The sequence below is a fragment of the Maylandia zebra genome, linkage group LG11 (assembly GCF_041146795.1).
Source record: "Maylandia zebra isolate NMK-2024a linkage group LG11, Mzebra_GT3a, whole genome shotgun sequence".
Classification (NCBI taxonomy): domain Eukaryota; kingdom Metazoa; phylum Chordata; class Actinopteri; order Cichliformes; family Cichlidae; genus Maylandia; species Maylandia zebra.
Window position 1 is genome coordinate 12529914 of NC_135177.1, and position 25573 is coordinate 12555486.

The following is a 25573-nucleotide window of genomic DNA, read 5'->3' on the forward strand; positions in this document are numbered from 1 at the left end:
TTTAAAAAAAGCACGTCCTTTGTAAGGCTCATCCTCCAAACAGAGGAGTACATTACCAGCTTCGGTTTGATGTCTTGAGGATTTGCCTTGTGGGAGAAGTGATTTTGCTGCAACGAAGAATGCAGCATGTGGCAGATGTGATTGGCTGGTCAAAAGCATCTTTTTCAAAGAATGTGGAAAATATACAATATATGTGTGCAGGCGTATTTTCTTCTTCTTTTTTTCTACATCACACTGAGTCAGCTCCCTTCAGGAGCGCGTCACAAGGCATTAGGAGCTAAATTATAAAATTTACACAACTAATTGGTGGAAACGGGGGAGCTATTAAGTCGGGCACCCTGTGAGCAATTAGATCAAAGTTGTCATGTGCCACCAAAAGCTACAGCGTTCACAGCATGCGTATGCTATATCAAGGTCATATGTAAGGCTTTGTAATTCCCCTTCCAGGTATCCTCTGATCTGCATGTCGAGGTAAGTGCGGATAAAGAGCTACGAGCAGGTGGCAATGATACATTTTTTTAATATTATATCTCACAGCCTGTGTCTGAGACCGCTGTTTGAAGCACATTGTTAACAGTGTCATCATTTCATCAGGCATCTAGCTTAGAGTGTCAGGCTCTCAGAAGTTTGATGATTTAATGTGTATTATCAGTTTGAATCCAAAAATCACATGACTGGTCAGTATGCCTCTGTTGCAGAAGAAAACAACAGATGTTGAAATTCAGTGAACACAACCTGTTATTTGCCAGACTTTACTGTGTTGCCAGCATGACCTGACAAACACATGGTGTATTTTAGGGTTTAATGTCACTAAAATTTGTTAAATTAAACATTTTTTTCTCCCTTGTATTTTCAGTCAGTATTTTCAAACACTGATTAAAAAAAAGGCACAAAGATCTTCAAATGTTAATCTTCTAAAATGATTGGTTTGCTATTTGGGAAGCACGTTGTAGTGGAAAGCATAGACTTAAATTACGGAAATCAGAGCAGGAAATCATTCTTTATTTGGGGTGTAGAAGAAGAAGAGTCAAACAGCCAAACAAAGTCCAAAAATCCAAATGTAGGTGGGACACATCCAAGCAGGCAAGCACTCAGTATGACACAACAGAGAATGCAAGGAGGCAGAGGGTTTAAATATAAGGAGGAGATGAGGGCAGGGTGGAAACACCCGATGAGCTACACACAGCTGAACTAAATCTGATAACAACATAGAAAAGGTAACTTAGAACAAAATCAAACCAAATAACCTAAAGAACATGACTAACTGAAGACAAGAACAAAGCTAAGAACACCAGGCCAAAACCCACGACTGTGACAGCTGCCTAATTAGAAGACAGAAGATGATGCCACTCTCATGTCCATCTGCTAAATAAGAGGAAGCCTATTTGCTTTGCTTTGCTTAGCTATAGACAAAGATGTTAAACACAGAAACTGTCATCCTGGCTTTGTCTACAAGTTAAAAGAAAACACTTAATGCTTGGAAAAATATTAAAAAATAAGTATTCTTTGTAGTGGTGGTTATGGCAATTTACAGTTAGTTTCTATGAGCCGTTTGGGATCCTCACAGCGACAACGATAAATCTGGGAAAGAAAACAAAAAACTATATTTCCCAGTCAGTTAGACCATTGCATTTTCTTTCTTTTCTTTAAGTAGAGTACCTAAAGTACTGGGAAGTCCAGTACGACATATTTATCTTCACGTGAGCAGTATTCTATAAAATTTACATAGGCCATGATATACCTGTAACCTAAAGCACTGAGGAAGGAAATAATGTTACAGTAAATGTCTTTGTCGTGATTTAAGAGGAGAGCTGCCAGATAACTAATCATTTTGTAAGAATCTTCAAAATCCCCAAAGTGCTCTGGATCTACAATAATCCTGCACCACTAACTACCCTCGACACACACACACACCCTCCCCCAGTTGCACTTTTTTATTGCTATGATCATGCTTGTTGGCCCCAGTTATATCAACCGTCATATACTACCTCAGTCTGCCGTAAGCTATTTCCCTGCAGCCCTGTGATTTAACTGTGGGTTAAACATTTATTTAGCCGAAAAGGTTATAGAGAAATTTACATTATTCATCCACTTTAAGATTAAGAGTACATTAAACTATATAACTCTTCCAGCCCCTGCTCTCGGAAACGGTTCAGAATATTAAATCCCAGTCCATTTTCCAAGACATAACCTTTACATGAATTTTATTGTTATGACTGGCCATGATTCATTAGGAATTTGTGTCCCTTAAATATCTTCCAAATAAAGAAGTGTTTCAGGTTTGATTCTTGGTGGAAGACATGGTGGGGAAAAATAGAAAAACCTTACAAATGACAGAAAAAAAAGCCTATAGAAGCTAAGAAATAAAATTTTCATTAGCTTTATCTGCGTTTGAGTGCATCTCTCACTAATATTTTACTGTCAGCAGCTTCCCATTTGTATCACGAGCAGTCCACACACCTGAGGACATTATCTAACTTGGTTTAAAATGGTTCATTTACTTCTTTAAAAAAAAGAAATGTATACCAAGAAAGGGGATGGTTAGTCACCTCACGGTTCAGGCCATTAAAGCCAAAAGTTTCACATATCAGTAAACCAGCAACTTTCCTGGCTTCTGCTTCACTCTGTAAATGTAATCTGTTATCCGATGCAGGCAAAGAAGCGATTCCCTCAACAGTGGGCACTCATATCAGACGAGTTCCTGTTGGGAAATCTGGAGCGATGTATAAAAATTTCCATCTATGACGTAAAGTGTCAATATAGCTGGCTGGGAATGTTGGTGAGCCCTTGATGAAAGTGGAGGAGCACCGCAGGGTATCTGAACATCAAAGGGAGGCAGGAACATCCCATCATTGTACCCGGGCATGCACCTCTGCAAACTGATTTTCTTTACCAGTCACAGGCCCACGCCCCAAGACTACCAATGCCTCATATCATAATCAGGACAGAGAAATCAGCTTGCTGCACTAACTTGCAAAGTCTTCAGATCTTAATTGTGCATTTATAAGCATGGCGTGGTACAAACTGCAGCAGAAAGCTGACACTGCCAATGCTGTTCTAAGAACAAACAGAAGAGTCACGTCAGTGTTTAAAAGGTCTTCACACGCACACCTAGCAAACACCATGAGTCTTTCTGACATCCTCGACTATGCACGGCTTACTTTACATCATCACCCCTATGGCAAAGCCTGCTTGATGATGCTTCAGTGGAACTTCAATGTAAAATCCTTCTGGCAAATATTTCTAATCCATACACAAATCCCAGGCTTAAATATTAAAGTGCATGCTTAACCTCGGGATGAAATCAAACCAATTCATGTCACTCATGTGCTTGCGGGTTGATTGTTATGAGGCTTCTTCATACATTCCTTATCGAGTATTCTGTGATCTCTGCCTCGCTCCCTTGCTGATCACCTCTACTGTGATACCACAGTTATCTCCTCTCTTCCCAGTAGTATCAGTATCAGTAGGACACTAATGAATTTCTCCTTCGTATAGTTTGTTTTGTTATTGTAATTTGTTCAATTTGTCTTCCTTAAAAGACTTCACAGACACTATTTTCCGCTGTTTTCTAGAAATGTAGTCTTGTTGACAAATGCACACACTTTTTCATGCATGGTAAATTGAGTTCTTTGTAGGGGAACAGGGTTTGTTTCTCTCAAATGCCTCAATTTTCACATGCATTTTGTAGAACTTGCGCTCTCTCTATTGTGCATAAATGGTCAATCATCCAAATTGCTGAAATCCAAAGAATTGTGAAAAAAAATTAAAAATAAATAAAGAACAAAGAACACCTGTTATACATTTTGTATGCAAAGCCAAGTACACTGAAATGCATTTTCATTTTTGTGCCCATTCCAGAGGAAATTTGTAAGAAGCAACACACAAAAAAGATTTGGATCAGTAGAGACAAAGAGACCTTTAAAATCCAGCAGGTTTTTTTCATTTTTTTATTTTAAGCACTGTTTGAAAGTGTAAGACTGCATTTATTGATCACACTGACACATGGCAGACTTCAAAGCTCTAGAGCACAGGTGTCAAACTCCAGGCCTCGAGGCCGGTGTCCTGCGGGTTTTAGATGTGTCCTTGATACATCACAGCTGACCTCCTCAACATATCTTGAAGTTCTCCAGAGGCCTGGTAATGAACTAATCATGTGATTCATGTGTGTTGACCCAGGGTGAGATCTAAAACCTGCAGGACAGCGGCCATCAAGGCCTGGAGTTCGACACCCCTGATCTATCTACTCTATGCAGTCCTCAAACTAAGTACACCCAATGATTCAACAGCACGTAGAACCACGTAACTGTTTTCTGTATGACTTTATCAGTCGCTCACATCACTGTGAAGGAATTTTGTCCGAAGTTTCTTTATAATGCTGCCTCCGTTCTCAGTTTCTCTCATAGTATTTCGACTGGGCTGAGGTCTGAACTTTGACTGAGGCACTGAAACACCTTCATTCTTTTCTTTTTCTCTTGGAGATTTGTTGTTGTGCTTGAGATCATTGTTCTGTTGTATGACCTCGTTTCACCAAGCTTCACATTTGACTGTACAATACTTTGATATACAGAGGAGTTCATGGCTGACTCAATGACTGCAAGCTGCTCAGGTCCTGCAAAACAAGCCCAAGACAACGTCTTGATGATATGGTGTTTGCTTTTCATCAATGGTGCTTAGCATTATCGCCAAACATCTCTGCTGTGGTCTCATCAGTCAAAGAAACATTATTCTAGGAGTCCTGTTCGTTCAGAGGCAACCTCACAAATCTAAGCTCTCATGCCATGTTAAGAGAGAAGAGGCTGTCTCCTAAACAAACTTCAACACAAGCCATACTTCAGTTTATTTCCAATTCTACTGTCATGAACTTTGAAATTTAACACAGTAACTGAAGCAGGTGGGGTTTGAGATCTAGCTCTTGGGTGTTTTGCAGTTTTTCTGAGCATTGCATGGTCTGATGAAAGATGAAATCCACTCCTGGCATTGTTTTAATACACAAACCTGAATGCTCCAGTCCAACAAATTACCAAAGTTTGCGCTTTTATAGAGGTGCTCACACTTCCAGGTAACCAATTCATCAAGTGTATTTGACTAGCAACACCTGGCTGTTACTTACCTCCTTACTTCCTATTGAATCAGGAAGTGTGCTTATTAAAACTTTCTTTACAAAGCAAATAAACTGCAGTTTAACAGAACCAAGCAAATCAGAAATAAGAATCATCAACACATGTTCATTATTTTATATTTTATATATAAATTAACGATTTATACATTGCTGATAAAGAAAAAATACAAATTTTTTTGATCTTACATGACATTTACATGTGAAATTTTACACAACATATTCAATAACTTACAAATGCTTTAATTGCATAAAAAATATATCTCTTTACAAAAGTTTTGTTATATGTACATGTTCTTATTCACAGGTTTTTGAACGGGATAACAACTGTGTGGTACATTTAAAAGCATTCTACTCTACTCCGGAGTCTCTGGGTGTAAGACTGACCGTATACTGTTTTGACCAGATGCATTTATTATTTTTTTTCATCCATAAGAAATGTGAAACTTGCAAAATATAGTACATATCGATAACACAAGACATCTTGCCAAAGAATGCCATCAAGTATCAAAACTGTATAAATGTACAAAATGGAATAGCAATGACAGGAGTCAACGTAGTGGTACAAAGTACTATAGCAGCAATTGCTATACTGGATCACTTTTTGCCAACATGCACAGTTATGAAACTATGAGCTGCTTTTTGATGCCTCGTCACAGATAAACCCTCTGACATCACTCTGCTAAATCATTGCAAACTGTGCAGATAAATTACACCAGTGTGCAGTTTTACTAATACAATATATGTAATGTCTTTCTTAAAAAACACATGCCCATACAGTATTCAAGGCACTGCAATGATGTAGAAATGTGATGACAGTGTCAAATTCTATACTTTTTTTTAAATATTTAAAACATAACTGGTCTTGGATGGGAGTTTAAAATGAATGGTGGTTCATGTTTAAGTGTGCAAATTCTTGTGTATACTGTACATTTGTTGGCAGAAGCTGATGGTTTCAAAAAAAAATTGTTTCAGTGTTAATAAAACAGGCCAAGGCCGTGTATTCATCAAGTGTCTTAGAGTAGGAGTATGAATAAAGAATATACTGACTAAGGCACGGTTTCCCAAAAGAATTGTAGAACACACACCGCTCTGAAAATTAGAGATGATGGGGTAGTTGCGCTTATTTTGTTTTTAAGAGTTACTCTAACATAAGGCTGTCAAAATATTGATTAACATAATAAAAGGCTCAGGCTGCCCACTCACATATCATTGATATGTGAGTGGGCAGCTCAGGCTGCCCACTCACATATCAATTTACTGACTTCCAGGCTTAAATGAACTTCTGGGAAACCTGGCCAGTTGTATGTTCTGTGCAGTGTAGTTATTCTTGACCTTGTTTTTTAAGAAAACCTGAACTAATTAGGCAAGCAACTCCTACTTTGAAATTCTTGATATATACAGGCTCAAGGCCGGGGGTTACTTCACTCCAGATTTGGCTCATTTGGGGCACAAAGTTTTTCTGAGAGGCAAAAACCATCAGTGGAAAACCTAGCTAACAGTTTAATAAGTCCCAAAATCACCGATTCACTGACAAGTACAGAACGGTTGGCCTTGTCAAACTGTGCGAACATTTCAGTCAAAAACAAATTCATTGCAAACATCAATAAATACTAATGCTAAATATATCTCTGGTGAAGAAAATGCACTCTGTTGTCGTCAGAAGCCTAAGCCTTGCCAGTGGCACTCGGAAAAGTGTGCTGCACCTCAGTAATTAAATCCCTGGCCATACATTTCCTCAGTAGGAGGTACTACCCAATTAAGAGGTATAATTGACCATATAACTTTGAACAGACTTCAGCATCGACGCTATTCAAAGAGAGCCTGTTTCTCTTCTACCACTTCATCTGCGCTTACACACCCCGCTGCTTGGAAAACAGAAAACAGATTAGATTGATCAACTCACAGTTGAGAGGCTCCTCACCTCCATGACAGAAAAATAATTCTCATCAGGATGATGTAAGACTAAGACGAAAGCAAACAAAACAGCGTAGATCGGGGCTGTTTTGTTTTTTTGTTTAGTTTTTTCTTTTTCTTTTTTGTTGTAACAGAAAACATTAAATTTTTCATTTGGTATTACGAAATAACCCCTCTATATTTATACTACAGAGTATAAAATACTCTATTTTATCTATATGCCGCAGGCTCTTTTATTTATAAAGCCAACACTCACAGAGTGCAAAAAAACACTTCTCTTCACCAGACTAGGGGAAAATCTGAATAGGTGCGGTACCTACTCGTCCTCACTCTTTCATCTTTTACTTTGTGTATACGATCGATCGCAACCACCTTAAAGTGTTGCTGAAAGTGTGCTTTATGTTTCTGAGCAATTCGGTGACTTTAGAAACTGGGAAATATATAAATATGTCTATATATAGTCACGTGAAACAAACCCGGAGAGGTCGTTTTCTCCGGTCCTTTTTCTGATACTCAATAGACATCAAACCATGGTGCAGATGGTGTTGAGATTGGGGTCAAAGCGGACAACTTTCCCCTCAGCAGCTTTCGTGTTCGTGTTATACATGGGATTCTCAAAAGTGGCCTGTCCATTGTTGTTCTCGTGGACAGAGCATCCTGTGTACTGCGCTTTATCTGTTTTCCTGGGGAGAAAAAAAAAAAAGGATGGAAGGGTGCATATTAGTTAGACATAGTAAGCCAATTATCTACCATCCTTCCAATCATATAAACACTTTTCCATTATCTTGGTCCGGACTGCTGTAGCTGGTAAATGAGACTGAATTGTAATTACTGTTGAAAAGAGCAGTCAGAGGTGCCCTGTGCCATTTCTCTGGTAGGTAACATAATGAGTGCAAAATTTGCATGAGTGCAAAATGTGCATGCTATGCTCTGAGAGCTATTCCGTTTAAATTAAGGGGAAATCCTTCCATCTGCACACAATACACACCCTGTGCATTACTTACACGTGTGAACATATAGCAAATTACGCTTTGTATGAAAGCCATTCTCATTAAAAAACCTAAAGCATGCTGCTGTGTAATACACTTTAGATGGTAATACGTTGACTAATATTGCATCAGGCTTTGAAGTCTCTCACAAGTAAGTTAGTGTATTGAGTGAGGAACTTTACTGCGATAAAGCAGACTCTGGAAGTGGGCCGCTGTGTACCATCTACTACTGGCTGCAAATGTGAAGACATCTAGAAATATCTGGGAGTCTATAACTTTGACATCAAGTGTGTAGTAAATTACTAAAGCTCAACCTGGGAACACAGACTCTACATTCTTTCACATGTGGGAACCAAAGAGATGTCCACTACGGCAGCTAGTGTGGCAGAAACCAGGGTCCACTACGTACCGCTGCTTGTAGAGATAGAAACCGAGGCCTGCAAAGATGAGAGCAAAGAAAGGCACGAGGATGGCGACAGCGACAGAACTGCTGTTGGTGGAGCCGTTGGTTTCAGGGTCGGTGAGCGTAACGTTCTCTCTCACGCTCAAACCTGCGACATGGCAAACGCAACATTTAACCAGAGGAAATGAAAAACAGAGACTGTATGCAGGATATGCATTGGAAAAAAAAATGCAAAGAACAAAATAGAGAGACAAAAAACCAGAATGATACATATCTGTTGGTGGTAATGACGACGATGATGAAAATCATAAAGCTGGAGTTGGAGACACAGCAGCCAGATGATATCCATAATGATCATACTGATGATGATCACTGTGACTGCTATAATCTCCTGGAGACCATCATATGATGATGGCAGCGTTAATGTAGAGCACACACAAGTGAAGGGCAATGATGGTGGAGTGGATAATCTGCTGCTCGCTGTATGGTTGAGGTAAGAGGTGGCTGAAAGCAGGTACGAGGAGTAAGGCACTTTAAGTGTATGAATGCTGCCAGTATAATAGTATAACAGCCATATTATTCATATAGTATCTCAGGTAGTAGTTGAGTTTTTTTTAAATAATACTTTACATGAATGCCTTTAAAAGTGTCTTTGGTGCATGTGTGCTGGAGTTAAGTGTCCTTCTCCAACCTCTTCAGCTCAGATATCGAGACAAATTTAGCCTGTCACGAAGGAAAGTGACAAGCAACAACCCCCCGCTAAGGTTTAAATACCTGGGACTGAATTAGACTCTTGATTTTGAGGTGAAACATTTTCAAAAAACTTAAACAAGCTCTTAAGACTACCATGACCTGGATGACTGAGAACCTACACAGATATTCCACAGTAAAGTTTGAAAATTCATGCAAATTAATCATACACAACATGTTATTAAAAATGGAAAATGATTAGATGGATGTGTGACAGATGGCAATGAGGATTACTGTATTGGAAGGGGAAAAAAATGCATACCAAGTCGCTGTAGCCCAAACTGTCCGTAGTCTTTACTCTGTATGAAGCCTTGGAACACATAGCTACCGCCCTCAGGCTCAGCTGAAACCTGGCAGAAATGCATAACGGAGGTCTTGAAAAACAGTGCTTTGTTTCATCTGCATAAATAAAATCTGTGACACATCTGTTCTACGCGTCATCAAAAACCTCTGCTATACCGTATTTAGCACGACAGCCGACAGATTCTGTCGTGCTACATTCAAAAATAACACCCTTGTTTCTCCGAAACTCTTCTGCAGAAGCTGTGAGCTATGCTATCAATAGCTCGGCGGTGTGCAGTTGCCTGTCAGTGGCTGTTATTAAGTGGACCTTGAAGTTTATTTTAGAAAAAGAACTTCAAATTTAACAACCAAAATGATTCTGCAGTTGTTCCGGGTCCCTTAGATCTCAGGTGTACGTCTGAGCTTATTCAGCAAATTGTCAGTGTAGGTGCAGCGAAATGGTTTGTACACCGCGCCTGATGCATCTGAGGTTGAGCCAGTGTAAACATGCACCAGCGGGAACACACAGTAAGCCGAGAAATTACTATTCTGCTTGTGAGCACATTCTTTTCTCATATGTTATGATTTTTTTCTCTTGGCGCTCTTAAGTAGGATCACAGCAAACAATAAGGACACAGCGGTTTCATTAAGTCCAGGGGAGGCTTATTTTTGGCTTCCAACTAGTTATAGCCCATTTCTCTCGTCATTCTATCTGTCTGACAGACTTAATAAAATAAATTACAGCTGCAGCGCCTGCTTTTTGTTCTCCAAAGATTACTTCCCGTGTGATTCAAATTCCTGTTTACACTCACAAATCCGTCCATTGCCCAGGTCTCATCAGTAATCCTGCTCAAGGAGCTGTGGGCCACTGCTCTCATCTGGTACAGCAGGAGCATTAGCCGTGCCTCCTGGCGTTTGTAGACTCCTACAAGGTAAGGACAAGAAGAGAAATGATGCGAGTAAAGAGATGAGGCAATGAGTGTGGCAGAATGATAAAAGCAGAGAGAAGCGAGCGGGGAAAATGAAGAAAAGCCGGAGAAGAAAAGAAGAGGTGAGAAAAGAAGAAACAGCTGGGGGAGGAGACGAGGAGACGAGTGACTCTTGAGTGGGCAGTTAGTCAGTCACTCGCTGCAGACTGATACATCCGTCTTTAGTGCCAATAGTTAATTTCCACTCTCATGCATGAGATCATTTGGTGATTGACTGATTGACATGAGGCATCCTCAAAATAAATGGAAGTGACACACAGATTTGTTGAGGGGCGGTTAGGGGGGAGGATGTAGAAGACAGATGATTTATTGATGACTCACCAGAGAGCAGAAACTCCATGCTACTGTCTCTTAAAGTTACATTGACTTTTCCCGTTGTGGCATTAAAGCTGGCGACTGTTAAAGTCATTGGCTGCTTTTGGCCCTTGTAATCATATGAACCCTTCCAGATGAAATCAGGTGCAAAGACGTCATCGGGAACTGTGGGAAAATGAAACCTCGCTAAGTAATGTCAAAACATTTTGTCATTAAAAAAAATTACATCAAATTAACTCCTGGGGAACTACTGGTTCAAACACGTATATTTTAAACATCAAGTCAACATCATGGTTGTAATTCAAGCCGACTCCAACGCTGCAAAAGGGTAATTAGAAACGGCGTGGAATCAACATAACAGACAGCTGATAACAATCTCGTCATTCAATCTGAATATCAAGTTCCTTATATGCTTTGACAATCTCAGCCAGTGATAATTAAATACAATTTTAAAGCGATAACTGTAGGCTTGCTCTGTGAAATCGGCAGAAACTTTTAATATTATGCAGTGGAAAAACTTCTTCTAGCCTGCAAGAACGCAGAAAGGTGACGCTTTGTAGTTAATAGCAGGAAAAAACATTAATCTTGGTCTGAATAATAACCTAGTAATTACTGAAGAAGTGGGACTTGGTAGCTTGGGTCAATGGTGGTCACTTAATTTGTGTAAAGATGAGAATTGAAAATGCTAAAAAATAAAACAGAAACCTCTTTTTTGTGTTTTGCACAGACCCCTGGACAGATTTTCTTCTGTGTTTAAATGTCTTAATGCACTCTACTTTACTTATTTTTTAAAATTTCAATTTAGGCTTCCTGAGTAAATATGAACAGCTTACCTAGCCAAAGTATTTAGTATTGATAACACAAGCCTTGATGATACAGCCTTGATATGTGCAGGCTTTACTGACAACATTTGAAGCAGCCTCTTTAGTTTTACAGTGATATGTTGGTATATGCTACGTGCTTATATCTAACATGGACACAGTGATGGTGCCTACAATACAGATACCATGTTAACAATCTTACATTATGTTAGCATATCAGAATCTGCTGAATAACAGTTCAAGTACAGTTGAAGCTGACAGAAAAACATAATAGTAAAGAGCTTTAGTGCTCAGTAAGAATAGAAAAGTACTAAATAAGTACCAGTCCATTTGGCAAGGATGAAGGCTGTCCTAAAGGTCTGGAAAGAACCTGGCAGTAAAAATACAGATTTCATTCCGGGAGGAAGCTTCATGTTGGAAAGCTTCATGTTTGAACCACATATGCATCACCAATTAATTACAATTTCTATTAGCATATTCTAAACGAACACATTTAAATTTTTTTCTTTAATGCGTTACAGTGCTCTTCGATGCTCAAGGCAAATTCAGAGACTTTAGTATATTTTCATCATAATTACAGCATAAATTTACATGCATGTATTGTGGTACAGTTTTACAAGTAATTACCATGCTGCACCATTTTCTATTACAGATGAAACGCGTCGTACGTATATTATGCGAATATCGCTCCCTATTATGACCTGTTAATTTTGCCTGGAACAAATTGGATTTAAATCTTGTTTTGCAGTAATTATTTGCTCTAAATGACTCTGAAAGAGGCATATATTGAAATGGAAAAAGGAAACCTGCTGTATTTGTAATATAGCCACGGACAAATATGCACCACGCTCTACACCAATAATTTTCATCATTTTAATAATTCTCCTCTACGGCGGAACCTATAACCTGCAATACTACGCTACAACACTAGGTTTTGTGCAAGAGGCAATACATAATTATTATTTATGTGATCTGATGAAGATAAACATTGCTCACACTATGCAGAGTGCATACAATGAAAAAGGGCGAGCGTTGGTTGTACGGAGATGATTTTTTCCTGCTGTTTAAGAAACAAAATGTTTCTGTGCAGCAGTTAATGCCGAGCCTATCAAACGGCAGATGCAGTACAGGATTGTCGACTTCTGCATGTATTAAATGGAAAGCTCGTACAGTTCAATACTCACCGTTTATTTTAGGGCTTGGTGTTCCCAGTATATGTTTGACAGTTTTCTCATGCGATTTGGAACCGGCTGAAAAGAACATAAATATATCTGTCACAAAGATATTGTGATACGCAGCAGGGTCTAACAGCTGGAGGATGTTTCCAAAACAAATAGCACTCAGCTGTAACATACTGCCTGCATTGTACTTTTCCCTCTTTTGCTAAAACCTGTGGTGGCTATGCTCTAACGCTAACATTGATGAAACTTTGAGAAACTTGCTGGCAGTTATACGATAGGCTCACAGAACGCACCTCGTTATCGTTTTGGATGATTTATCTTTAACTCCAACTCTTTCCCTTCTTACCACTTTTTCAATCATTTGCCCCCCGCAGACCTTTGCCAGCCACGTACCTCTGCACACGGGCACCTTGCCAGTCCAGCTGCCGTCGGAGCGGCAGACACGGTGCTCTGAACCTCCGGAGAGGAAATAACCTGGCTGACAGGTGTACACCAGGGTGTAGCCGTACGAAGGCAGGTCTAGACCCATGACGTCAGCGTTGGCTGGGCTCCGCGGCTGCTTGCAGGAGTGAGCTGGATATCAAGCAGAGGAGCAATGTGTTAGTACACACACATTCACATCACAATCCCAGACATGCATACAAATAGAGTCGTGCACCACACACACACACACACACACACACACACACACACACACACACACACACACACACACACACACACACACACACACACACACCTCAGAAAGATGTACAGATAGAGAAAAGATAATTAAGCTCTCACTAGGGGGAGGAAGAAGAAGATACAGGGGGTGGGTGGGGGTAAAAAGGGAAGTACGCATATCTTACAATTTAATTGAGTGCAGGCAGCTATTAGGAAGCATGCTGATACTTTAATATGTTTATGTTTATGTTCTAATATGAATACAATCTTGTGGGTTAGGATATGCACTGCTTAACTTTACACTGAATTTTCCTCCAACGTGAGCGGGAGCCAAATCATATACAAACCTTAACTGTGTCAGCTACCGGTCACAGATTGCAAGCAATAAGGAATGCCTGCGTTTAAATGCTATAGCAGTGCAACACAAGGTCTAGGTGAACTCATTGTAATTCAGCTAGCAGCTGAAAACCCCCCAAAACATTTGGAGGTGTTTGTGTATATCTTGAAATAATCGAAAATGTTCAAGGGCAGGACCGAGCTGGTCTAAGCTCACTGGTGTCCTTGTGGGAAAGAAAAGTGCTGAAGCAAACGTTGTTTTAAACCTTGTGAGAGCATGAGAGCGTGCATGTACGGTGCAGCCTGGGCTGACTACATTGAGGAAAAAAGTGTGAGAGCTCCATGACAACGAATGACCAACCACTAAATAGTTTGTCATGTTTTATTTGGAAAGAATAAAATTCAGAAAGTGAAATCTCCCATCCACAAAAGTGTTGAAATGTGTTTTGTCTCCTGTCTTCTGTTTCCAAAAAGTAAAACAAAGCAGGGAGAAATTTAGGATAGCATTTAGACGAATAACAAACTGGGGGCAAACACTGTTATTGTCGTGTTGCCAAAACACCAGTGTCTTATTTAGTCTGAATTAAATATCTGAATACACTGATTACACTTAGCTTAAATTTTCACTTCAACAGTCTCTCCCTACAAAACAAAAGTTTATGCAAATCACCCTACAAACCAAAAAAAAACTGAGCATTCAGCCTCTGAGGCATCGACCATAATGTGAAAACAGCGAAATAATTTTGCAGTTTGTGAGTGAAAGAATATGTTGCCAGCTGTCAAATGGGAGACAGCTGCAAGTGAGTCACAGTACCAAATCAGTTCTTCATGGCGTCTTAACGACATTAGTGGCAATAGGGTGTGGAAGGGATGCCAGGATGAAACCCAGTTTGGGCTTTATGAAAGACGAGCAGACTGCTGGAAATTCCGCTTTCTGGATATTACTGCTGCTGGTGTTTGAGAAATGTTCAAGTAGTATTATATATGTGGGTGAGTGTGCATGTCTGCAAGCACAGTGTCCATTTTCTAGGAAGTTAAAGAGGCCCGTGAAGGTAAAGGTTGTGTTGAAATTTAGCAGAAAGCTCATCTAATGCATCATATACTTATAACTGGATGTAACAATTTAGCATGCATTAGAAAAAACTGTTTAAATCAACCGCGTGTGCCACACAGAACTTTTTTAATGAGGTGGTTTTTATTTACACAGTGCAAAAAAAAAGAGAAAGAAAAACCAAAACTACCTCTTTCAACGGGTTGTAGATATTAAAGCTAGAAACATAAAGCTATATTCCCTCCCTACTGCCTGAGGACAAGTCTAAGTAACTCCTTTAAAATGACTGTCAGCATATGTCCAGTGTGGTGCACAGTTTGTAGACCATGAATACTAAAGGCACTTACAAGGCCTGTGAATTGTACCAAACACATATCATGTTCCTCATCAGATTCAGCTGACAGTTTATTTACACTTCAAACGGCACAGTGGGCTTTACTTCTGAGATTACAAGGAGCCTCAAAGAACAGTTTTTGTGTCACACAACAACATGCAATGTTCTTCATTCAACGCTGCTATCTCTTAGCTATGGGGCTAGGGATACAGACTGAGAGGCAGAGGTAGATAGAGGCAGACACAGAGAGACAGCCATGCTGATGGATTTCTGTAAGGGACAAGAAGGTCAGCCAGCTTTAGTAACAGCAGGCCACGGTCGATAGCATAAAGTTAACTTTTAATCTATTACAATGTTCTTTTCTTGTAACACACAACTTTATTTATTACAAGCAATCTCATTAATCTGTAGACATACATACAGGTCTTTCAGTTTTTCGATTTATTCAAGTTTTTTATATATTAGAGAATGAATAATAATATTGTTATATAACAATATAATCTGATAGAGATAACAAGAGTAAGAGCCAGGAATATTAAATTCTGACTTGCGTCCATTGCATCACTTGCATTAAATGTGTTGATAATCCCTCCAAGTTTTTGCTTTTGCCAGCTGTATAAGATTGGTTGGCTTCACTTTTAAATCCATTAAGTGGCTTCACAGTAACAGAGGACCATTTAATCATAGAGAAAGGTATTTTAGAGGATTTATGACTGTGTTTTGACCGAAGGTCACAACAGAGTGTTGGATCCACACAAAAGCACTCACACTGAAATACATATACATAACCACTAGGGGTGGGGGAAAAAATCGATACTGTGTAGTATCGTGATATTTTGTTTGCTAATAATGTATCGACACAGGGACAGCAGAAATCGATATTTTGTTACAAAAAAAGTTTTTGTGCTCTGACTTCAGAGCACGTTGATCAGCTCCTTTTTCTGAGCAAGAACCCTGACATTCCTTCACTGTCCAAATGTGTTTAACTTTTTTTTGGCAGCAATAAACATGACAGTTTACTTATTTTAATTTAAGACATGTTTTATTTTAATTAAGTTTAAAACTTTTTTATTTAATGTAAAATTATATTTTGTTTTAATTTACTTTCAAATTCTTCAGTTGCTGAAGGGGCTGCATGGTTTTCATAAATTGCATAGTTCAGAATAGCTATAATTGTACCAGATGGTTGCATTCAGTTAAGTTGGACTAGACTGTAATACAAACCATTCAGTTTGTCAACAATAAAACTGACTGAAATGAGAGAAAGACTGAGTGTGAGACTTTGATATTAGATAAAATGAATACTGATAAAGTTTACCTTTATGTACAGAATCTGAATATCGCAGATATTTTAAAAAAAATCGCAATAATATCGTATCGTGCATTAAGTATTGTGATAATATCGTATCGTGGGATGTATGGTGATTCCCACCTCTAATAACCACTGTTTATCCACAATGTTTTTTTGGGCCAGACACCCCACTGGGCCTGTGTAACCATCTCCAGGCATGAACGCATAAAAAATTACTTGGCTGTCATTAATTTACTGGACAATGATTTGCAGTTTTATTAAACCAAAATCTTTTTTTTTGTATCTCCCATTCATAGCAACCACATGCACTATTTAATGACACATGCTATTGCAAAAAACATTCAGGCTGCTCAGTCCTAATGCTAGGAGTTACAATTATGAACCAACACAAGCAAGTTTAACTAACAGCACAGCACACAAGTTATTGTTCAGGTCCCTCCTGAATACATCATTTACCTCTGGGCTAATGACAACAGCAGAAGCTAATTGGAATCTAGTTAACAAACCTGAGGTTCAATCAATGAAGCTTGATTGGAGGTGTGGGTTAGAGCTACTGTGACTTATAAAAAACACATCTCGAGTTTTCTATTCACAAGAAGCCTGCGCCAGTGTGAACTGTGCCATAGTGAAAAGAGATTCTACTTGCACAAAAAAATTTATATGCATGACCTTCAGATTTAGAGAAGTCTTTCAATAAAAAATATTAGGAAAACAGTGTGGCATGAATGCATGATATCTGATGGATGTGATGCTGCCTGCCAGTTAATAAGCTAATGTGCCACAAAGTTTTATGGCAAGCTAACCTACTGACGATTAGAGTATTTAAATGACCAATGTTAATGTAGCATTAGGCTAAGAATGTTTCTCAGTCATTTATTTTGAGGGTCTTTCCTTAAACTGTAGGGTAAAAGATAGCGGTGACTGCCAAACATAAATTCTGTATTCTAAGACTGTGTTTTCAATTCCAGCTAACAATGACAAGAGGAGGTCAGGGGTAAAATCAATACATTTTTCAAGCCACTACAGGTGATGGAACAAGGCCAGAGAGCAGCTCCTGAAAAGTTGCAACCACAGTAGGCACACCCTGCAATGAAACTGCACCTGCTGAACAGCCCAAGTCAAGAAAATAAAGCAAAAACCTTAAAACATTGTTTTTTTTAATATATTATTTTATGCCCATTCAAGTAATTGTGGCTGGTGGGATGTTCTGTTGGTACACAATATTCAAAAAGGTTGCTCGCAGCTTCTTGAGGACTAATCACTGCAGTAATGTGCACGGCGGGAATATTCAGGAAGCAAATCAAATCAATATCCAGTAGGCATAAACATGGCTTATATTTTATTTTTCACTCTTTCAGTATAAAAATATAAACTGTCTTTAGAGAAATGTAGAGATTTACTAAAGTTTAAGACTAGGTTGAGGCATTAACATTTCTTGTTTTGTCAGGTATGGTGGAAGTCATTAATCCATTATTAATCAATTAAGGCTGAAACCTTAATTACCATATTTAAAAACAAAGCAGGTAAACACAAATTTTAATGAGTTATGTAGCATAAATTTGCCTAACAATTGACTGAATCGTGTCCTCGGCTTCTGCTGTCCGTCTCGTGGCAGATAAAAGATGACGAAGAGCTTTAAATTAAGCACGGATATAAATTAAGAATATATTGTTACGCATTAGGCTTCCTCAGAAAATAATGAAGAGAACTAGTGTTTAACAAAGTGAAAGGGACTTCAAATTAATCTTCTCGTCTAGTGATTTGTTTTCTATTTTATTTTCGTGTTATAATATTTTCCTTTGTTAGCAGCAGAGTCATCTCGACTTTTTTGAAGACTCACAAAGCGGTGCAATACAGACTATATGTGTTTCACTCTGTAGCAATCATTTAACTGCATAAAGATATTAATCCTCACCAAACACAGCTGCTCCCACACCTCCGGCAATACGATGTCAGTCTTTTAGTTAAAAATCACATTTTTACATATGAGTTTTATAATTTATAATAATATTGATTTAAATCTGCTCTGACTGCTGCTCTATTTTTGGGTATCCATCACAATGCTCGCAATAAATGCCATTAAGGAGTCAGGGGAGGTGCAACATCCTGAATTATTCTATAGCGAGCAGGATGACAGGGTCAGCAGTTTGAAGATAGAGGTGGAGCAGGAAGGGCTGAGGAGCTGTCAAGTGTAGACAGGTATGTTTTTTGTAGTCTTTTCTGCTTTCAGCTGAAGTTTTGAGAACAATCTTAATTTAAAAAAAATCTTAATTTGAAAAAGAATCTCTGCACAACAACTGACTTTATATACAGTACTGCGTAAATGTCTCTTCTTTATATTTTGACAGGTTCATAATGGGAAATACGTGCAGGTATTTATTGAATATGCATATGCAAACATGTGCAAACATACATGAAAATACAGTATATAAAGCAACACCAGAGTTTGTACAGTTCTAACGAGCCTGAAAGTCAGTATTTGGTACCACATTTATTCTTCAACACAGCCTGAACTCTTACGCAGCATTGGTGTCATTTCTTCAAGCAGTCTTCACGAATATTTCTTCCTGAAGGACATTCAAAGCTCTCCTTTTGATGTTGGCTGCCTTTTGTTCTGTCAAAATGATCCCACACTGCTTCAATATTGTTGAGGTCCGGGCTCTGGGGAGGCCAATTCATGACTGGTAGTTTTCCAGTGTGTGTTTTTCTATCTAGGGAAGCTTTTGCTGCATTGACAGTATGTTTGGGGTCTTGCTAAAAAATGAAGCTGTTATCAATCGGACTCTTTCCAGACGATATTACACGATGAAAATCTGACCGTACTTTTCCACGTTCATATTTCCAGCAATTTTGACAAGATTCTGAACACAACTGGCTGAAATTCATCTCCAAACCACGACAGAACCTCCACTGTGTTTTATGTGCACTTTTGCACCTCTCTCCTGACCTGTCCCGTGCATATTGATGACAATTTGAATCAATTCGAATCAAAACTTTATAATATGAATCGATCACTCCATGAGACCTGATTTTCAGTCCGGTGTGCCTTTAGGAATTAGGTGCCTTTTTCCATGCTTGAATTATTCACCAGTCAGTGTAAAGTAGCATTATAAAATCCTCTAAAACTGGTCAGGTACAAGGACTGGACTGATAATGAGTTGACCTGAACCTAGAAAGACCTCTAAAGTGTGAGATTTTATTTTTAATAAAACATATAAAACATCAAATTTCAATTAAATCATCATGCTCTGAATATAATGAACCTTTAACATGAAATTTTAATTTAGTACAGTGGCATCAAGTTTCTATTGAAACAGCTTCTGTCAGGTTTACCTGATTTGTTTTTAGCTGAGTGTATGAACAACAAAAACACAGCAGGCACATATTCAAGGTTTCACTATTCGTCTTAAACTCCTTCTTCTCCCACTACAGCAGATGCACAGACACACAGGGCTGCAAGGAAGGCAGAGGACGCGGGGCAGGTATTACAATGCCTCAGCTTGCTTCCTCAGCGTAAATGTCTCTGGGATTTGAACGGATGCCGTATATTTTTGTAGTTATGAAATCAAGATTACGAAATATCATCTGAAGCACATTATCATCACACAGCTGAAGTGTTTACATTGTGGGTGCTTAATAAAATGGAGTTTATTATAAGAAATGTTCCAGTAAAAAAACCCACTGTAGCTGAAAGGGTTTTACTAGGATACTGGACTACATCACATTTTAGAAAACCACTTATCTTGGCAAAGTGAATGGGCTAAACTACACGGCCATAGTTTGGTGTCGGTCGACTTTTCGGGGAGTTTAAACAGAAGGACAGTGATCACAGTGTTCAGTACAGTCTCAGGATGATGGCAGGTTGATTGAGGGGCAAGCTGCAATCTACTGGGAGGCCAGAGGTTATGGCAGGATTGAGCGAATGTGAAAAGTTGCTGAGGGGAGGTATCGACAGTGCGAGGATGGGTGCTACGGGTGTTGAGGAAAAGCAAAAACAGAGCGTCTGGAGCAGTCGGCAATGCGGATAAGCAGCGACAAGATGCCAGAAGGAGTAGTGAAAAACAACAACGAGTGATGTTAAGATATAGTTAGAGCATAAGGAACAAGCACTTACAGATGCAGGCTGGCTGGGTGCCAGTCCAGGTGAGATCTGGCAAACAGAGCCTTGTGGTGGAGCCCTGCAGTATGTGTCCCTGCTGGCACTGGAAGTCGACTCTGCTGCCCACCTGGCCACCAACAGACCGCACACAAAGTGAAAAAAGTCAATACAATGATGCAAATGCCAATAGGCTCCTAGCATCAAACTAAAGAGCCTGGAAAAAACACAGTGCACACCAAAGTTTTTTTTTCACTTTTTTAATGATTATCTGTAGCGTGTAGAGGCAGATGGAGGCTATTCCCAGAGGCGATGGCCCATGTTTGTGTTTGCAACTGATGCACAGACATTAAAGAGTGAGGAAGATGACTTTCTGGTTAAAATATTCAACTGCTTTCTGTTCTGCTAATAAATGACTTTTATTTCCTGCTACCATCCCAGTCGACTCTTTAAAGACATCATCAACAGTGAATTTTCTCATTCGGTAGTCTCAGGATATTGGTAAAAATGTTCAGTAATGCAGAAAAATGCAAGACTACAGCCATTACAAGCACTTATCTAAATAAGCTCCCAATGCTTTCATATGGGATAAATTACATATCACACATTCAGCTGAATGTCGTGGAGAAATTGCACTTGTAAGTGACACTCTAAAAGCAATAGGGAGGGCAAAAATAAAGCGAAACACACAGACTGAAAGCATCTCATCTCACTGAGCACAGATCAATGGTCATACCACCAGTTACTTATTTATTTTTTTAAGATGCATTTTTTTCCTCCCTCACATCTCCCCACGGACATTCCAGGGGGTTGAAAAATCCAGTTGGTTTAAGGGGAATTATATGCACGCACTTCTCTGCTACATCCTTGCACCCACATAACATCATCCAAAGGAATACATGATAACTGTACCTACAAAAATCCACTGGATATTGCACATTTAGAAGAAAACGAAGGGTGATTAACACATCAGAGTTACAGTGAGTGCTACTTTGATTGGGTGCTTTGTGTTCACAGCTGTATACCTGTTAGATATAGTGGAAAATGTGGAAATTCTAATATTTCAAACACCTTTATACCATAAATTCTTAAACAAAACACACACACACACACACACACACACACACACACACACACACACACACACACACACACACACACACACACACACACACACACAATCACCCCAGAATTAAAGTGCCTACAGCCATTTTTATGAAATGCATTCATTGCAATCTTTGCTCGGTTCACCTTAAAGCCTGTTGAGTAATTCATGAAGCCATGCTCAGGTGTCCCCGGGTTTTCACACGTGGTTCTCGTGGGCTCTGGAAAAATTAGAATGTGACAGTGAAAAAAAAAGATTTCTCTCTGGAGTTTCATTACTGATGTGGCGCAGTAACATGACTGGAAATAAAATGCATTTCTTGGTTTTCAATTTTCTTTAAATTACAAAAAAGCACTTTATTTTATGCATTTTCAAATATTTCCTTAGCAGCTAACATCAGATGAAAATAAAGAGGCACATAAATGAGTTTTATACTTTGATTTAGTTTTACACCAGATGGCAACCTGATTCTCATTCACCTTCAGCCCTTTTGTTCTTTATGTTTTTGTGCATTTGTTTGCTGTAATATAATTAGGAATGAAAAATGTAATTACAGTGGAAAACTCCAAAACTGTTTTCAAACACTGAGATTTTCTGTGTTTAGGTGAATCAGCGAGTTTTGTTTCCTCACCTATACATCGGGGCTGAGATCCGCTCCAGGTCCCGTCTTCCTGGCACATGCGAGTTGTTGACCCGACCAGCACGTAGGGGGCACTGCAGCTAAACGTGACCTCTGACTTGAAGATGAAACTGCGTCCTTCTCGCCTTCCTTTGGGAGGCGTCCCAGGATCACCGCAGAACTTGGCTGCAGAGGAGGAAACGTGTAATATTGCTGATACCGCTCCTGATCAACAACAGCAGCACAGATGTTTCTGTAACCATACAGGACGTATCCAGGTGCAGTGTGAAGGATATATTCTGTTCGTGTGATTACAAATGCAGAAAATGATCTAGCTCCTTTTAAAAATTCAAACATCTGTCTCTTTTCTGCTGCATAACACAAAAGGAAGACTGCATGCAGAGAGTCAACTGAAAGCATTGTTCAGCTGAGTCTTCAGTATTATATTCACAACTAATAAGCTATGGGGGCTTCTTCTGTACCCACACATGATCAGACCACAGGAGCCAACACTGGTTTTGATTGCTGCTGTGAGCTTTGCTGTTTTTGATAGGCTTTTTATTACATCCTCTTTATTCACGTTCCCGCCTGTAAAAATCAATGTCTCTCTATATGATCCGCAAATTCTTCAAGGACTGAATTATTCAAATTGCATTGACATTATGCTTGTTGCACAAAGTCTTTTGCCCATTTTTTATTGCGTGTGGGCAGATGCATTGACGTCCTTGTCTCTGGATGAATTACTCTGTCTCTTTTTTTTATTATTTTTTGTTTCCAACACTCAACCTTGCTGGTGAGGGCTAATGGTGGGTATGTGCATATTCATTTTGACAGCAAAGAGGGAGTGAGAGGGGGGCGACGGCTCTCAATTTGAGATCAAAATAATTAGCAAGTGAATATTAATTTCTCTGACAGGGCCTTGAGGTTAACAAAACTACAGCCATCTGCTGCTGTTGCTCTCCAGGCCCCTTGTATGATATCATTTTTTTTTAAATGAGACTGAAGCCACAACCTCAGCAGATGATTCCCAATGGATTGCCACTGTGGCTCCCTCAATTTATTGCTTATAGACATCTAATCAAACTGACTGGAGTGATTTAGGCTGAATGGTTGTGATGTCCAGAGACAGTCTGCTAGTTTATTTTTCTGTCTTTTCTTTATTTAATGTTTGCACCTAGCAAGCCGTTATAGTGGATCATACAAATGAAATGAGACAGACAAGTGGATCAGTGAAAGATACTTGTTGGATGTGGAGGATCCAGAAATGCTCAGTGCGTGAGAGTGCAGAGGTGAGAGTCACCGTCTTCAGTCACGCAGCCAGAGCACTGTGGGATCAAGTCTGTAATAAGGCAGGCACTGCTTCTCCAGACCTGACATGTGCTGCTACATGGAGGCCTGGAGACAGATAAGTTCTTGTTTGCTCTTTTCCCTAAAAAAAAAAAAAAAAAAGCCAACAGGGTTTTCTCACTTCCAATATCTGACACAATAGATATCGAGTAAAAGAAGTGATTAGAATCCAGCCCATCCAGGGATGTCTGACTAAAGCCATTACTGGAAATACTGTTAGCTGAGGAAAAAAATCCTTGGATTTAGGGATGGATCTTCTCCTGGAAAATGTGTTTCCCTATCCTTTAGACCCCCAGTGAAAATGATGCATTGCAAGCTTCTGCCCCCTTGTTTGCAGCGGTTTACCCATTTTTGATATGACAGCAAGCAAAGATGCAAATTCGGTTCCAGATCTGAAAAATGATTCTTGTCATTTCAAAAAAGGCATCGTAAGACTGTATGCAGATGGCACTTTGGAGGGTTGACAATACAGGCCAACCAGGTGACATGCACATCAGTCATGAGCTTTAGGCTGCGGGGAAATAATGTACTGTTTTATGGATATATAAAAGAAATGGCCCCAGGCCAAACCAAGCTCAGCATATTTAATGCGCCTGTGTGTTCCTGTGTATGTATATGTGTGTTGATGGAAGACTGAGAGAGACTAGTCAAAGTTTTTCTCGCTCTTTCCACAGCCACACTCTTTCCTTGATGAATTATCAATGCTTTAAGGTAATCATTATGCAGAGGCCACATTCAAAGTTGCATCCCTGCAGACGCATGAACTAGCATTCTCAAGCATTGAATTTAGGAGATTCATATGTGTTGTTATAGAAAGCAGGGCCATGCATCTTAATCCTGTCTGGCTAAAGAAAGTTCAACTATTAAGAAAAGACTTGCTTTGCTGATTCATTGCACCTCCTGGAGTTTTGCTGAACTGTATTTCAAGAGAAAGTGCTGAGTTGAAGTTGATAAATTGCAGTTATATATTTTTTTAAACAGACAGCAGTGCAGCCATGCTGTATGTATACTAAACTGCTAGGCAGTATATTTAAAATGATTTCATACCATACAAAATATAACAAACTTATCAGGTCTGATTTGCAGCAAATCTGTATGATGTAGCTAAAAGGAATTTGATGATTCGTCCCGCTGACTTTATGATTCTGTTGGGAAATCTCCTCAGTAAAGATGGTAACTTAAGAAAATATTGAAGATTATCTTTATAGTTGCAGCTAATGCACAGATACAAAAATACTGCAGGCATATGGGCATTCACAGCTTGCCTGTGAAAATGGAGAGCGTCCCAGTAATAATGGCCAGTACCATAAACAAACTTTGACCACAGAAGAATTTACCTCTAATGACTTCTCAACTGATAATAACCACCAGCGCAGACTGCTGTAGATAGTGCATTGTTGTCACTTTAAAGCACAGATAATAGCCTTTTCTACACCAAACATGATCAGCATTTTTTCCCCTTTGTCTTCCCGTTTTAATGACTCATTTATTTTCCTTGGTAAACCTCAGTGATTTATCATATACATGTTCCTACCGCGAGTAATGTAGCAGGAGAGCCAAGTTCTCCACAGAAGTTGGTTATTGGTCACACTCGGTGATATTTATAGTGCATTCCTCTCAATTTGTGTCAATTTAGCACAATCACTAAAGCATGAATTCTGCGTTGTGAGTGATAGGGCTATTAAATATAATTACCAATTCAAAAACAAGTCTCTGCCCAGATACACTTAACAGTATCATGGAACATAAAGGTTACTCACTCACGTTGCTGCGGGAGGTTGTTTTGGGGTAGCTGATGTGGAAAAATGATTGTAGTGTGCTGAGGGATGACTCCGCTCACCATAATTGGAGTAGACAACTTCCAGACATTAATCAGGTGGAACCTTATCCATTTTACGAACAGGCGACATGTTTTACTCTTAGCAGGCAAACAAAGATACAAGC

The 25573-nt window shown here is 39.3% G+C and overlaps 1 protein-coding gene across 5 annotated transcripts in view; it reads right to left on the reverse strand.

Moving 5' to 3' along the window:
• Positions 1-5227: 5227 nt before the first annotated feature.
• The window catches only part of LOC101478087 (CUB and sushi domain-containing protein 3), a 251912-nt gene continuing 231566 nt past the window's right edge, over positions 5228-25573 (reverse strand). For 3 of the 5 annotated variants that reach the window (XM_076889796.1, XM_004568072.5, XM_012923801.4), the window contains exons 61-69: positions 22295-22468; positions 21810-21883; positions 20577-20688; positions 13160-13339; positions 12770-12835; positions 10771-10929; positions 10273-10385; positions 9441-9528; positions 8434-8932 (exon numbers count right to left, since the gene is read on the reverse strand). In XM_076889796.1, the coding sequence (XP_076745911.1) occupies positions 8571-8932; positions 9441-9528; positions 10273-10385; positions 10771-10929; positions 12770-12835; positions 13160-13339; positions 20577-20688; positions 21810-21883; positions 22295-22468 (1328 nt within the window). In that variant the 3' untranslated portion in view covers positions 8434-8570. Of the gene's footprint in view, positions 7720-8433; positions 8933-9440; positions 9529-10272; positions 10386-10770; positions 10930-12769; positions 12836-13159; positions 13340-20576; positions 20689-21809; positions 21884-22294; positions 22469-25573 lie in introns of those variants that run through there. The other 2 variants (XM_004568073.3, XM_012923802.3) reach the window with 1 other exon arrangement.